At 31.0% G+C, this 17,629-nt stretch overlaps 1 protein-coding gene across 1 annotated transcript; it reads right to left on the reverse strand.

Moving 5' to 3' along the window:
• Window positions 1-211: 211 nt before the first annotated feature.
• Window positions 212-10,137, reverse strand: LOC145557829 (ELF3-like protein 2). The gene is made up of 6 exons (XM_081619012.1): window positions 9,901-10,137; window positions 8,619-9,568; window positions 7,830-7,881; window positions 6,859-7,728; window positions 963-1,128; window positions 212-420 (listed from the first exon to the last, which is right to left on the reverse strand). The coding sequence occupies exons 1-6, from the start codon at window positions 10,135-10,137 to the stop codon at window positions 212-214; spliced, it is 2,484 nt and encodes an 827-aa protein (XP_081475138.1).
• Between the last annotated feature and the right edge of the window lie 7,492 nt (window positions 10,138-17,629).

Here is a 17,629-nt window from a genome sequence, read left to right on the forward strand (position 1 = left end):
TACCCTATTAGATTAGATCGAGTTGACTAAAATTCGATGGTGGTTGTGTTATCCAAAGCTAGCTGATGATACATTAAAGACAAATTTATCACAAGAATATCGAATAATAACTATTATGATCCTTGAATTAATTACAAGCTAATTAAAATAGTTGAATCATGTAATAACAACTATTCTTATTATTAACTTCAAACATAAGAAGTAATTATAATTAACTAGAATCAGATACATTAATAGCAATCTTCATGCCTTTCTCACAATGACCAGGAGAAGTACAGATGAAGTAACTTTGACCATAGTCCAATCGGATTTCGTCATGCCCACTTTGGTACACTTTTGATCCGCTTGGTGCTTTGCAACTATCGTATCCTTCCTTAGTTACGTTTGCCACATTGTGACGTCCATTGAAGTAATTAAATACTGCAGAATAACATTAGCTTTGTCAAAAAAAAAAAAAATGATAAATTTATATTCTATATTAGCGATTTTTGTTTTTACACTTCTAAACACATATAATTTGAGAGATATATATTACTTGTAGAAAAAAATTATTAGAACTTTAAACAGACACGAGAAAATTATTAATCATTTATTTATATAATTTGATGAATAATTAGTTGCCGATTCAGATATTTATTGGATTCAAATCAATTTTATGGATTTATACGGGGCTAACCGGCTAAGGTGTCACGTTCAATTAAAATTTACAAAACAAAGAAATTGAGAGTATGTTGTAAAAAAATAAATAAATAAATAAATTAAGAGTAAATATATTGTAAAAATCTTTTCACCAAAAAAAAAAATTGTAAAAATCTCATACTGTTACAGTATGAGATTTTTACAATATATAATTTGATTAAAATTTGCGATGTAATTTTCAAATCGCAGATTTGACTATCAAATCACAATTAAAAGAAACTCATAAATAGAATAACTTAAAGAGAGAAGGAAATTAAACTAACTTAGAAGATCCTCTTCTTTGAAAGTTTTTCCATTAGGCCAATTTTGGACATTAAAAGTCCATCCAGCTGCGTCACCTACTTTGTATTCAGCGGCAAGGATAGGCTTGGCAGCAAGAAGGTACAATAATATGCCAAGCGACAAACCTAGTCTTGCACTACCGCTTCCCTGAGCCATTTCAAACAAAGCAAAAAAAACAAAAAAATTTAAGCCTTGATAAAGATAAGATAAAGGAAAAATGGTTTTGAGTAATAGGTTAGAAATGAAGAATTAGTTTTTATAGAGGAAATTTGCTCTTTATTAATTATGTTGTAGGAATTTATAAAGATGTAAATCGTGGATTTTATACTAGGTGGACAAATTGGTCATTTGCATGTGGTTAAGTTAGGCTCAATTCAATATTAATAAAAAAATCATATCACAAAGGATATTGCTTCCAAAAAAAAAAAAAAAAAAAAAAAAAAATCAAAGATGATACTAGACAATTTCTTTTAAATATGAAAAGGATCTATATCCAAATAAAGCACTTATATTGTTTGCTTTCATTTTCTTGAAGAAAAGATTTGATAGATACCTTATAACTTGGATACAAATCGGTAAAAAGTATAGTGTGGCCAAAAAGATAATTTTGAAAAAAAAGAGAGAGAGAGAGAGGGGAAGACATTGGATTCACACATTCTTATATGTGGCTAGTCACATGTGTGCCCACTTCACATATTCACATATAAGGAAATTAATTGAGTAATAGAAGTCTGGTGATGAGTAAATGTGGTTACCTTAACGTATATGTTGGTTACTTAGATGAGGAAAAAGGGTTACTCTCTTAAATAAGTGAATTATTTTTTAAAACAAAAGAATAGGGGTTACTCGAATTAAAAAAATGGGGTTACTTATTTCTAAATTACTTGATTTTACTTGTATAATGAATTAGGGTTACTTTTATGAACAACATGGAGTTACTCTTATAAAAAATAAGGTAACTCATACATATAAAAGAAAATTACTCTTATAACTAATGAGGTCACACCGTGTGGCTAGCCACATACACTACTAAAATCCGAGCAAATAATAACAAGTTTTCTATGACAGCTAGGAAAACTATTCTAATTTTTGAATTTTACGTACGACAGATTTAGTAGCTGTGGTAATATTACGACGATTTTTATATTTTTCATTCGTTTACGATGGTTTTTGGCCAATAAAACGGTCGCAATAGCCAGTAAAAATAATTATTAAAAAATTAAAATTTATGATAGTTATAAACAGTCGCAAACTACTACCGTTTTGAAAACCATCGTAATCTGCAACAATTTATGGCTGTCTTAGAGTTGTTGTTTTTTTTTTAAAAAAAATTATGAGTATTTAAATACCCAACAAGCCCACACCAAACCCTAATATTTCAATCGTTTCATTTCTCCTCTTTCAGTTTCTTTCTCCTCTCTTTTCTTCTGGGATCTCTCTCCTATCTTTTCTTCCAGGTTCGCTCTCCTCTCTTTCTTAAATATTCTCCCCTCTTCTCCGCCTATCTTATTCGGTCTCCTCTTTGTATCTCATCCTCCTTCTTCCCTCTCTTTCTCGTTCTCCTTCTTTCTTGTGTTAAAAAAAAAGGAGAATTTGTTAAATCTCTCTTCCAGGTTCATAGGTAACCAGTAAAAAAAGTTACTAACCGGTTTTGTTTCATTTTTGACAAATACATATGAAATGTGGTGTTATTCTGGAATAATCAAAAGGGGGTGCTATTATTGGAAGACCGCCCAAAGGTGGTGTTATTTTTGACAAATTTTCCTTAAAAAAATGGCAAAGAAGGCTAAGCAAATTGAAATTCGTGTATTTGAGATTCAATTTCATGACGTTGATGGTTTTTTTTATCAAATTCGACCATAAAAAGTCCAAATCTGGAGTTTTTATGGTCGAATTTGACAATCAACACCCAAAAAGGAGGAAATTTTCGAAGGTATGTTTATTTTTTGTTAATTTTCATTTTTGTTATTGTGGTTTTGTTTATATTTTGACATTATTTTGGTCTAAATTCATTATTTTGTGCTTGTATTGCCTTTTTTGTTTCATTATTTTCGTTTGATTTTTTTTATTTTTGCTTATTTTCGTGTTGATTTTCGTTTATTTTCGCTTGAATTTGTTATATTTCGTTTATTTTCGTTTAAAGCTATTAACTAACACTAAAACAAAACATTGTTGACATCATTAACACTTAAATTATCCTACGTGTCATTCTCACAGTAAAAATTTTATTTCCCTCCAATTCTATGTATGATGTCATCAATTATTAATAACTATTTTTATTTTTATTTTTAATCTACACTTTTAACTTCAATGCATAAGTGTTTATACAAAATTCAATTAACCAAGTTTTCCTCGTAATCTATAGTTTCGCCTAATTAGTTAAATGTTTGATCATGGTTTCCATTTTTTTTTAACTTTCCTTAAAAGTAAATTATTTTTAAATCTAATTCTAATCTTCTTGTACCGTATACAACATATTATAAAGGAAAAGTTGTTATTATTAATCCCAACTTTGAGCCATTTACTTTCATTAATCCCAACTATCGATTATTTTCTAATAATCCCAACTTTAGAGGATATTTTCTTTTATCGGTCAAATGACTGGTGACCTGATTAAAAAGTATATTTTTAAAATTTTTTTTTCTTAAATGCCACGTTTCACAATTTCATTAGTCCAAAAAATAAAAAAGATAATTCTAACCGTGCATCGCACGGGAATAACCTAGTTTGTTATATTTCGTTTATTTTCTTTTGACTTTTTGTGGCTTGTCTGTTCGAATTTTGTATAGTTTTGGTAATTTTTTTTTTGTGAATTTTTTTATTATTTCATGCATATTTGTATACCTTGTTTGATGTTTTTTATTTTTATTTTATATTTTCATTGATCTTTGCTTATTATATGTTGGGTTTATTCTATTTGAGTTTTAATTGTTGGGGTTTAATTTTAGATCAGATCTAAATGTTTCTTTGTGTAAGGTGGTGGTGGGAAGGGAGAGTTGTCGGTTGTTGTCGGTGGTGGGAATGGGGAGTTAATGATGGTGCGAAGATTGTTGTTAGGGTACGGGTAAGGGGCATGGAGACCTGGGTAAGGGTGGGGAAGGGGAAGGGCTTTATTTTATTTTTATTTTTTTGCGACGACCAGCCATTGGTAAAACCATCTATTATGACAATATTGTGGTTTGTCGTAACTTACGACAGTTTTAAACTGTCGTAAAATAATTACAGCGACAAAATAAAAAATTGTCGTTGAAATTAGTAAAACCATCGTAATAATTCTTTACAACAGTCAAACTGTCGCAAAAATAAAATTTTACGACAATTCTGATTGCGACAAACGGTTTATGATAATAAAGTTGATTGTCGCAACTATTTTTTGCGACAGTTTTTGATATTTTTTGCGACAAATTTTGGCTGTCGCAAAATAGCTTATTTCTTGTAGTAATACAAGAGTAAACGTGTACCAAATATTATTTGGATATCATAGTATAAAGTTGACAAAAGGTCTTTTTCTTTTTTTTAAAATAAAATGAGTAGCCAAATGGATATGAAAGATTATAAACTTATATTATTAGTAAATGTTATACATTACTTATACTACATATCAAAAACATACTTAAAAAAATTCCAAAAACAACAAAATAAAAAACATACCTACGTAGTACAATATTTAGTCCCAACCATGCTAAACAAATGCATAAAATAAACATATTAATCGTAATTTACATGAAATGACATGAGGTATACATACATAAAATGCCACCTCCATCCTTTTTCTCTATTCTCTCTATTCGTCTAATTTTGAAATTTTTAACAAAAATAAATAAATAAATAAAAATTTAGCACCATAAAAAATATAAGAAATTGGATTTTACCACCACTGAACCGATTCCGTCCAAAAATCCGTTAAGTGCGATTCACGTTGTCACGTGTCGACATGTTATTAGCTTAATAAAAAAAACCTAAAACTAATCCAGCCACCCCACCACCACCATCACCGACACCCCTTCCCATCCAAAACGCGCAGCCGCCGCTCCCGCCCCTAACAGCGCACTCCCTCCCCAACTCTGACCACTAGACGCATCCTTTCCCCAGCGTCGGCAAACTGCTCACCAATTTAAAACGGCTCCCATGTCCCAAAAACAGCGACGAAATCAGCCATTAATGATTGAAATCGACTAGTTAAGGGTCGAAATCGACCACTCAGCCCCTAAACCGGTCGATAGCAATCGTTAGTGTCCAATTTCGTCGGTGATTGTTTTTTGGAGAGCGGCGGCTATTTTCGATGGGAAAACAGGTGGTGGATGGCTTACGTTTGAGGAAAAGGAAGAGGTCGGGGTGGGTTCCAACAGTCGCGGGATGGGGAAAGCGTGCGCTGGTGGTGGAACAGTGTTTTTGGGTGGGAAAAGGGTGTCGATGATGGTGGAGGGACGTGGCTGAGTTAGTTTTAGGGTTTTTAATTTTTTTTTTAACCAATAGCATGACCACACGTGGCACTATGACCCCACCTAACGGCTTCAATCCGTGAATCAATTAAGTGGTGATAAAAGCCAATTTTAATTTTTAAACTTTGTGGTGTTAAAATAAAAGTTTTTTTTTTTTAGGCAGTGTTAAAATTCATTTTCTGACCTTTTGTGGTGTTAAAATTCAATATTTCCCGGCCTATATTTTTGTGTCGTTCTAGGGCTAGAGATACCACCAACCTTTTGGTTGATGGTAAGCTAGTAGATCTCTTGTTTTCCTTCTAATTTTATTTTATGCTCATAATATCTATCCTTTCTCTCTCTATATTAGAGAATTTTTCTACCAATTTTTAGGTTAGTTATATCTACTCGTATATCAAGATTAATTTATCTCTTTGTGAGAGTTGTTTTAGGCTATGTATGTATTCAGTGGCAGATCTTGGGCCAAAAAGTTTGGGGGGGCAAGGTTTGATCCTCCAACCTTTTGTTAAAAAATAACAATACTTAACCACCATGCCATAACTTTTTAATTGTAATTAATAAACATTATATTACTTTTAACCAATAACTTAGAAAAATTAAGGGGGGCCGGGCCCCGACCCGCCTCAATGAAGATCCGCCCCTGTTTGTATTATAATAATTCTGCAGGAAAAATTGTTTTTTAATGAGAATTTGTGCAATGTCATGAATGAAGAAAGTTTATTCTACAATCTATTGCACGAAATATTGTTATTTGATAAAAAAAAAAAAAAAAAAAAAAAAAAAAAAAAAAAAAACAATAGTCGATAAAATACCACCTTCATGGAAAGTAGTATAAAACAGTGATGTATGTGAAAGAAGGTATATATTCGTCAATATGAGATCTAATATAATGATCATGCAGTTTTGCCACCTAATTAGATGCTTATTTGATCCAATTTCTATTTTATTTGCTAGTCTTGATTTATATTGTAGAGATTGATGACTCTAATAGTCTAATCAATGAATTAATTTGACTTTTCAAAAAAAAAATGACATAAGGTATGTTTTCTATCAAAAAATAAATACATAAACCGCACATAATATAGTCCAACTACAATTCTTTCAAATAATTAAAAACCAAAAATCCAACAACTTATTACAATGATATTAAAGATAATCAATAATCAAATTTTGAGAAATAGTACATCAATAAATTCACAAATAAAATCTTGAACTCTAATTTTCTTATTCGTGAGCTCCTAACCTTTGTATCAAGCTCACCTTTCATCTTAAGAAAATCAATTGTATTTTTTTACACTTGCCAAAGAATGAATAATTTTTGCTGTAACTAACTAACAAAAATCTCTCAATATTTTTCAGTATATTTTCCTCAGTATAATTAAGTATTTTTTTTTTCTTTCTTTCGTGTCTCCTCAGTATAATTAGCTAATCACACCATTGCTTTACGTTCTTCTTGTATTAATTTGATTATATTAGCAACTGATTCACTTGCTAATTTAGGATTATTACGCGGTATAACCTTAATCACCTTGGTCTTGTGCTCATTAATACAATTCTTTATAGGCTGTCCAATATCTACTGTTGAAGGTGTAGTTGGAAATAAAGGAAGTGCACCATTAGAAGTTTTAATCTTCTTATAAGGACTAATTTCTATATTTTCGAGCTTTTCATTCTCATTCACTTCACCCACATTTCTAGTACCATTACTTGTACATGTGCTTGAGTGTACATCGTAGAAGCTCATTTGCTTAAATGTTGGTGTGCACGCGAATGGGCTAATAATAGACATACCATATGGTGCAAAGTATGAGGGATCCATAGAACTAGGAGTGACACCGTGAACTCCAATTTGCGAGTTCATAAATTCCTCGTTCCCTAAGGTGGTAGTAGGGTTTGTAGGCCTAAAACCGTTGGAAAGAGCTGGAAAGAAACCTCCTGGAGGAGGAGGAGGATTCAGGTAGTGTTTGTACGCGAGTCCTTCTGAAGGAGATATCATTGGAAGTAACCATTGGTTTCGTGGCGGTGGAAGACACCACATTGACAAATTAGTATTTGTGTGTTTACCAAAATTTGTAGCCAAGCTTGTTATATCGGAGCTTAGGGGAGGAAGGGGTAGATCTTCGATTGCATTGTCAACAACATCTTTGATCTTCGATGCTTCATATCTCGATTTTTCGTGCCATGATGGTGCCTCTTGGATGGATTTGGGTAACAATTTCTTCATAGTAGGTTCAACAAGTGAATTACCCAATGATAAGGGCTCTTTCTTTTGCAAATTTATGCAATTAGCCAACATCTTTTGCACCTATTGAATTATAAGATGGATTATATATGACATAATAATCTTCTTCATGAAATAACATAAGAATTGAATATAAAATATACAATCACTATGAGCTAGGTTACCTTTACAATCCTATGCAATTCGAACAATTGCTCGGAGAAAACTCTTTGTTGACTACAAAACAAAACAAAAAACAATTAACATTATATCAGCGCCATTTTAAACAAATTGTACAAATACCTCCCTTCAATATATACCATATTTTAGAATTACTTCATCTTAATAAATTCCTTAATATTTTGCTAGACGTATTTTATTTCTCCAATCCACACAAATTCTGATTGATCTAAGATCAACTATTTATTTCAAGATATTTTTGAGAAGTTTGTCTTATTGGCATATTGTACTATCTAATTTCTAGTTAATTATTACAAGACTTGTAGTAATTTGATTTATAAGTGCTTGATATTCAACATGCCACCTTTAAACCCTATATTGCATCCTTAAGTCCAATACTCATGGTGATAGGATTGTTGAAATATGATAATCTAGATTATTCAAAATAAAATAGAACAATCTAGTAGTATTAATAGTGTATGGAAAGATTGTTTATAAAAAAATCTAGAATAGAGAAAAATCTAGAACAAGTTACCAGTATGATTTGTTAGAGCAAAAAATCGACATATTCCACTATAAATACATGCATTGTGTTTGTATGAAGCGAAAAACAATATTTTTAATAATAAAGGTCAATTTTCTATTTGTGTTAGAAAGCTCTCTTGTTCTTTTAAATTATAACCATTATCCAACAAATTATTTTGATCACAAATACTTCTAAAAGCCCACCAAATTTATCAAAACTAAATTCAAAATATGCAATATTTATTAAAATGAAAGGAATGTAAACTTACTCAATAATCTCTTTCCTTGCTTTCCAAAAATGAGTCTGACCTATCATCTGTACAACAAGATCTGGGGATATGACTCCACGCGATGCACATTCCTTTACTGAAGTTTGTGAATCATCTCCACGTTCAAAATCGACCATACAATTCCTGTTTTGCTTTTCTTCGCTTTGATTACCTTCTCTAACACTAAGAGTTTGACGATGAACATCTGTAATGTGAGATTCATTACATGATTCACTTCTTAATATTGAAGTATTGTTAGCTATTGTGATTCTTGGCTCTTCAATAGTTACACCCATACATACTTTATCTACTTCATTGGATATCATACTCACATTTTCTCGATCTCCGTTGATCTCAATTTGATCTAACTCACTTGTAGATTTATGATCTGATGACTCATTTTTTTCTTCTTTGATCAAGGGCGTTAGAGAAATTTTTGGTAATGTATTATCCCTGATTTGAAAATTTTGATTACCTAATTTTCCATCATGCTCATCATTACCTTGAGGGAAACTAAGTAGTGTCTTATTGTTTTTGTGTCTTTCCTCAACCACCTTTGAATCGTATTCAATTGAATACATATTTACCTTCTTTGCACTAGTCGTTTGTAGCTCCAAGGAACAACATGAATTGACCAAATGTTTGTCTTTTGAACCAGATTGATTTTTATTAGAATTCAAACTCAATCGTGGATGGGCAATGGAAGGTAATCTACAATCGGACTCAACAGTATGTACATAAGGATATTTAGATTTTAAAGGGTTCTTTGGCTCAAGAAAGCTAATTGGTACTTTCAACAATTGACATTCTTCATTTATTGATCTCTTACGGGTATTTCCATTCGTATTACCTGAAATTTCTTCATAATAACGTGAATTGTGCTTTCCATTTGAATGATTTGGGGCATGAGATTTTTTGCCAACAAAAAACAATTCTCTCTTGCCACCAACCTGTAATCCATCATATAAAAATGATGTGTTACATCATTATATTAGATAGATAGCTTAGTTCGATGAAATTTCATAATAATATAATACATATATTCTTACAACTAGGAATCATATATTTTTACTTACATACATCCATATCACTGATACATACAAATTGTTCTAGGTTTATACATGCTTAATGACAAATAAACCTACCATTCATGCAAAATTAAATATAATGTATAACTATGTAAATTATTTGACATGCAAATTTAACTATGTACAACTAGAACATGATATAATATTATAAAAAGCCAAGACACATAAATGTTAAATTTAAATGAAGAACTCACTTGGCTTGACAACATATTCGTTAGCATCCGACTATGAACAGGCGGAGAAGGTAATGTCAATGCTGGTGTATTGCTAAACCTTTGAGAAGGAATCGATAGTTGTTCGTAAAGAGCCATTTTGTTTCTAGGAGGTGCCCTCGGCCCTATTCTTTTGATATCATCTATATGAATTCTTGGAAATAGAGGTCTTGTGATCTTACCCTCGGGTTTTGCTCTTATTAGTCTCTCCGTTTCCATTGTAACTTGTTATTGAACAACTTACTTTCAGCACTCGCTCCTTGAATAGATGAATTCAAACGATCACCTCACTCGAAGTAGAGTGAGGAAAAACAATAATAGACAAATCTTTAGCTTTGTATAGCAACTTTTCTCAATGTTAACCTCGATCTCAACTTAATTATTAGACACGATGTTATGGAAGAATTCCCAAACGACGATCACAAAAATGGCACCTTTCAACCCTAAAATAAGAGTCTTCTGTACAAAAACGAAAGACAAATAAATGTCTAACAAACCCAAAAGCTAGCCAAATTCAATCAATATCCCAGAAATCTTATGTATTTCAAAATGTAAATGTAGATTGAAAAAAAAAAATGAGATCGAGATTAAAAAAATAAAAATAAAAATTAACTAGGGAAAATCTAGTTTGAGATAATAACAATAATAATAAAAAGAAACAACTTATATATTTTTATTGTCAAAGGATAGTGAAAGTGTACGGATTGTAAGACCCAAGTGGAGAGACTAATACAGTTTTCTCACTATAGTTTAGGCTTAAAATTAGTTTAGGGAAGAAAATTTCTATTTGAGAAAATGTGTGGTGAAATATGTATTAGTTAGTTGTAATATTTACCTATTTAATAACAGAAAATCATGTAAGTTTAAAATCGCGCTTATTGTGTGGCTTTACTAATTTACTTCATTCTCAAGTGTTCTAATGATACGTACAACGGTTGTACCACTTGCATTAACAAAATATTATTTTTCGCAATTTGTTTTTCCTTGAAATTATTTGAGATTTATTTTGTTGCCAATCCTTCTTTACAGGGACCAAGATTTAGGCCTATGTTATTGTCAAATAAGGGTTTTAATTAATTTTTATGTGAGTATTATTTGATTCAAGTTAGGAGTATCAGAAATAAACCACTAAGATTTAGGAGTTATTATTGTTCATGTTTGTTAAAAGTACCCTGGCCTTATAAAAAAGGTTTGACTCCGAAGAAAATGGTTCTTAGTTTTTTTTGTTCTTCTGTACCATCAAGTACTTAAAATAAACTATATTTTTGTTTTATATTTTTTAAGTGATGCATTAAATGGAGAATCATTTTTTTATTAGAAAGATTTTTATTTCTTAAATATAAAGCATGTGTAACAAGGGAGATTAAATTACTTGCTGCCATACATTTTAAGGGTCCATTACAATTTTACAAACTATTAAAAATATGAAGTACTATATACTAGTATTGATTTTTTTAAGCCAAATGAGATCAAAAGGTTTCAATGTGTAAGATGTCTCATTTTTTGTACTCGTACAGAAAATATTTAGTTTGGGAAGGAAAAAAAATATATAATTAACTAGTTTAAAAGATATGAACATCCATATTAAAGACTTTGGGAGAATGAGGGATAGTTCATGGCTTCATGCGATAAGAGCTCTCCTCCCGTTGTCAAGAGATCTTGAGATCGATTTCATCATTTGTCCTTGCTTTCTAAACACCAATATAAAAAAAAAAAAAAAAAAAAAAAAAAAAATCAAAAACTTTGTATATGCATCTTTCTTACCCTTCTCGCAATAATGTCATCTTTATCGATAGTATTTGTCTTGACCACTCTAATGAGTGATTTACTTTTAATAATTCCAAGTAAGGCTTATTATCTAATAATCCCAACTATGGGGTCTGTTTACCTCCAATAATCCCAATGACCGGTGAGCTGCTGAAAGGGTAAAATATTTTAAAAATTATAAAAATTATTAGGAAAAAAAAAAAACCATTGTCAGCCACCCCCCTCCCCCACCGCGCGTGAAACCTTAAGCCAACCCCTAGCCCACCGAAAACAGGCGGCCGACGACCTCCCACCTCCCTCCCCCCCCCCCCCCAAAAAAAACAGCCTAGCATCCCTTCCCACACCTGAAACTTGCCATTCGACATTCTCAATCCCCTAAACTCAGGCCGCACGTCAAACCCTGTCAAGGGTTTCTTAGTCCTCGAAACTCTAGTCGCGCGTCAAATGGGGGTGTTTGGGAGACGGAGGAGGCAAAACGAAGAAAGGTCGAGAAAGAAGGGTCTCGTTGATCTTTGCTATTGATGAGATGTTTTCGTCGAATTCTACTGGTGAAGATGGTGGCTAGAATTGCGGCAGCCGCTTCACAGTTGTTGTTATGATGATGCGCCGCTTCATAGTTGTTGTTGTGATGATGCGGTGGAATTTGAAGTGGCCCGACCAACTAATTTCGGTTGTAGGGGTGATGACGATGCAGTTGGTGGTGATGGTGGTGGTTTGGTGTGTAGCAGCAGTTGTTGTAGGTGATGGTGGCTGTGATGCGGTGTATGTTAGGAGTTGGAGTGGTGGAGGTTAAGGTGGGCAACAATACATCAAGGGTATTTTTTAAAATTTTTTTAAAATTTTGGATCATTCACGTGTTGACACGTTCATGGTAACATGTTATAACAGGTCGTTGACTTGGTGTTGATCGGTTGGGACTATTGAAAGCAAACACTTAGTATAGTTAGGACTATTAGATAATAAACCTTAGTTGGGATTATTAAAAGTAAATCGTCCATAGTTGGTATTCTTAAAGTATATTTTTCCTAAAAAAATTCTTGTATATGCATCTTTCTTACCCTTCTCACAATAATGTCATCTTTATCGATAGTATTTGTCTTGACCAGGCCATTTTGATTTTCACCCACTTTTCATATTCATTATTTCAGAGTTATACTTTTATTTAAAATTTTACTAGTTAGTAGCCCGGGCGTTGCTCTGGGTTACTGCTATTGTAGACGTGTAATCAATAAATTTTTTAAAATGGTTTTTCAAAAATGTAATTGTCATGGTCAGACCAAAATTGAGTAATTTTTTTAGTATATATTTTTAAATTGAACCTTGTAGTTTACACTTAAATAATTTTTTTTACATATTAATTACATAGTTGATAATTGGCTTACATGGTGAAATTATTAGCTTTCTTATAAGAGGTTAAGGCCCCGTTTTAGAGCAACTCTGCTCTGCTCTACTCTGCCATACTTTGTTCTACTCTGCTCTATTTAAAAATAATACTTAATATTGAATTATAATAATAATAATAATAATTAATATTTAATAATAATAATTAATATTGAATTATAATAATAATAATTAATAATTTATAATAATAAATAATTAATATTTAATATTAGTAATAATATTAAAAATTAATATTTAATAATAATAATAAATATTTAATATTTTATAACAATAGTATTATTAAAAATTAATATTTAATAGTAATAATAATAAATAATTAGTATTTAATAATAATAATATTTTTATTAAAAATTAATATTTAATAATTATAATAATAATTAATATTGAACTATAATAATAATTATAAATATTTAATAATAATAATAATAGTAATAATAATACTTATTATTAATAATATTAATTATTGATTAATAATTTATTTTTCATGATAAAAATTAATATTTAAAGATAATAACTAATATTTAAAGATAATACTAAATTATTAATAATAAAAATAATTATTAATAATTTTTTATAATAATTATAAAAATAATAATTAATATTTAATAATTATAATTATAATTATTATAATAATAATAATAATAATTAATATTTAATAATATTATTTAATAGTTATAATAATAATAATGAGATAGTAGTAGTAGAAGTAGTAGCGGTGGTGGTGGTGGTAGTGGTGGCGGTAGTGGTAGTAGTAGTAGTGGTAGAGGTGGTAATAGTAGTAATAATTTGCTCTGCTCTGCTGAAATCTACTCTCCTCTACTGAAATCTACTCTTCTCTTCTCTGCTTTGCCCAAAAGCTAAAAAGAACCGGGCCTAAGGGTCTGATCCTCCCTATTCTTACGTTTTTATATGGAGTAATGTTGGTGCATCACGAGATGTTGGGAAGATGACGTGGCGCAACCAAAAAAAGGAATTACGTGGCACATCAACGTTTTTAGGAACGCCTTTTAATATATAGTATAGATAGATTACTACTCAATGGAAATCTTTTACTAGTATTTACGGAGTAGTTAACAATTACTTCCTTCGTTCTATTTATATTTGCACTATTCATCTCACTATTCATCACTCTTGTTTGACCATATAAAACGATTTATATGTTAAGTAAAATATAGTCATGTGAGATCTTGTTGGATTTGTTTCATAAAATACTTTCACAATATCAACTTTTTTTAATTTTTATTCTTTTACAATGATAGATATTTATCATATAAAACATGCTTAGGGATGTGTAATTTCATCCTTCTTGCAATATTAATAGAACGGAGAAAGTATCACGTATAATCTCTTATCTCACCTTGTGGCCTTGGACCCTATTATTTTAACAATTCTCGTACTCTTTTTTTCTCTCCCTATATGAATATACTCACATGGATAATGTCGCTCTTAAATTTTCCTTTGAATCTGTAACCAGAAAAATTTTAAAGGGGTGGCCTAACTAATAAAGTAAAAATAATACCCGATAAATCATATTATCATAATATATGCATATATGATTTCATTAAAAAAAAAAATTGTTGATTGTTTTCCTCTTCATATTTCAGCCTAGGAAAAATAATATTAATTTAATCAATTACATAATAAAATAATATCATTGAGTTATACTTTCTCAATATCTTTTTAGTTGACACGCTTCTTTAGTCACGTTAACCAATGCACATATTAAACCATTAGTATTTTTAATTACCGATAATCAAAAATTATAAAAGGGTGATATTTTGAAAACATATATCGTGACAAATCTAACAAGATCCAACATGATTATATTTTTCATTATGTATAAAGCACACAATATTTTCTAAAGGTTAATACATGATAGTAGTTCAATTCATAATCTAAATTGAATTACTTAATTTTAATTAGGTAACCTTGATACATGTATTTAAAAATATTGTAAATGAAACTTCAACAAACTACGTATTAGATTTGTAAAGTAAAACAAAAAAAAAAGGTACTGGAATAGGCCTAGAGTAGTAGTTACTAGTTAACCTAAGTGCTTAACCTCTATACAGCTACAGCCTACAAGTATATAATAGGCTGAATATTTAAAGAATATTTTTTGATAGTTAAAGAAAACAGAATACTAAAAAAGTAATAAAAGATTCTCTTTTTTTGTGTACGCGATAGCCATCTAAGGACCTAACATATATGGACTTTATTTTCCTGTATTTGGATTTAGCAGTTAATTTTTTTTGGGGCCAAGGGGGTGGCCATGGCCCAACCCCCCCCCCCCCCCCCCCCCTCCCCTCCTAATTCCGCCCCTGAATTTGGTTGTTACTTGTTACAATAACGTGGTTGCAAATGTTAGGAAAACGAATATAGCATATAATTATTACAAATTTTTATATATTGCTGGTCACCCTGTGTAGACGGAGTTACCGAGTTATTCAGTTAGGGATTACTCAAGTTACTTAGTCAGGGGTTATTTGAGGAGTTCGGTCATCAGTCAGGCGTTACTTAAGGGGTTTGGTATGGGGTTATTTAGCCAGGGGTTACTTAAGGGGTTCGATCAAGGGTTACTTGAGTTAATCGGTCAGGATTTACTCGAGTTACTCAGCCAAGAGTTATTCGAGAGGTTATTCAAGCCACATAGTATGGCCAACCGAACGCAAATTAAAAGTTGCTGTATAATTATATTTTATTTTGCAATGCAAGTAAGGAGAAATTATGAACTACAAGTTCAAGATTTGAACAATTCATACTATACCATTAGGGGGTTCGGAATTTGAACAATTCATATTATACCATTATAATAAATAATTAAAAGGTGGAATTATTTTGGGCCAATGAGGTAAAGGTCGATTTAGTAAGAGTTTGTATTGGGAAGTGTATTCCACATTGAAGAAATAAGAAAGACGTGTCCACTTTATAAGGCTAAGGGATCACTCCCCTCATTGCCATATGGTTTTGAGGTGGAACCTCCTTGGTCGTCTAAAGTGGACAGTTGTATCGGGTGTGGCCCAGACCCGTTTATCATGGTTTTAGAGCTAGGTTAAGTTGTGTTGTGATTTGGGCCAATATTATGGACAACTCACATGTGAGGGGGAGTGTTAAGCCCATGAGAAAACCCGCATGTGAGTGGTGTATTATCCCACATTGGTTTAGTTTATAAGTAAGAGTTTGTATTGGGAAGTGTATCCCACATTGAAGAAATAAGAAAGATGTGTCCACTTTATAAGGCTAAAGCGCCACTCCCCTCATTGTCATATGGTTTTGAGGTGGAACCTCCTTGGTCATATAAAGTGGACAGTTGTATCGGGTGTGGCCCAGACCCGTTTATCAAAGAATATTATTAATTGATATCACATAATTTCAAATTGTGGTTGAGCAATTTTATGCATCATGAAAAATTGTTATAACATACCAATTGGTTATTGGTGTAGTGTGACTCTGAATTAGCCCAAAGGGTGGAACACCCAAAAAAATTTGCTATCATATAATTTCAAACTCTTGATCACATGTAAAAAAAAGGGATGGAAATGCAATATCCAAGTATTTTGTTAAACTTTTCAATTATTTCCTAGTTTTTTTTTTTTTTTTTTTTTTTTTTTTTTTTTTTTGGAAAATTTGCAAATTGCAGCCATTTAAAGTTCATATTTTGCAAATTGCAGCAATTTAATTTTTTTTTTTTGCAAATTGCAGCCCAAAAGTTCGTATAAATTGTAAATTGCAGCCCAATTCAACTTTTACATCGATTTACATGTCAAAAAAATCTTCGGTCAAGATTTTAGGGGCCATTTTAGTCCTTAAGAGTCCAAATTGAGCTCGAAATTAGCAAAAAAATAACATAAGTGTCTCGTTTTGCGTAACAAAAATATATCGATTTGTGGGAAACAATAAAAATGAGACACTTACATTATTTTTTTGCTAATTTCGAGCTCAATTCGGATCCTTAAGATATAAAATGACCCATAAAACCATAAACAAAGATTTTTTTTACATGTTAACCGATGAAAAAGTTGAATTGGGCTGCAATTTACAATTTATACGAACTTTTGGACTACAATTTGCAAAAAAAAAAAAATTAAATGGCTGCAATTTGCAAATTTTTCTTTTTTTTTAAAAAAAAAAAACATTTCTCTTATATATACTACATCCGTTACATATTATTTGCAACGATTTGATATAAAGTAGAGAGGGAAAATGTCTAACCGTTGCAAATAATATGTAACGGATGTAGTACATACTTTTCATCCAATTATCCCGACTTATTAATATATTTGCATATTATCGATGCAACTAAAAGTTTTACCCAATTCCAATACGAATTTTTCAATTTTCAAATTTAATTTAATGCTAATACTTTATACATTAGACATTTAATTAAAAGTTTTTTTTTAATTTTAAATTTTCTACCCATTACAAAGTGACACATAGCACATTCACTTATCAAACTCAGATATCAACAATTTAGAGACCAATAGAAGAAAAACACCTTTAGAAATGAGATTATTAGATAATAATCAAAAGGCGGGATTATTAA

This window comes from Chenopodium album, chromosome 9, assembly GCF_948465745.1.
Source record: "Chenopodium album chromosome 9, dcCheAlbu1.1, whole genome shotgun sequence".
Taxonomy (NCBI): domain Eukaryota; kingdom Viridiplantae; phylum Streptophyta; class Magnoliopsida; order Caryophyllales; family Amaranthaceae; genus Chenopodium; species Chenopodium album.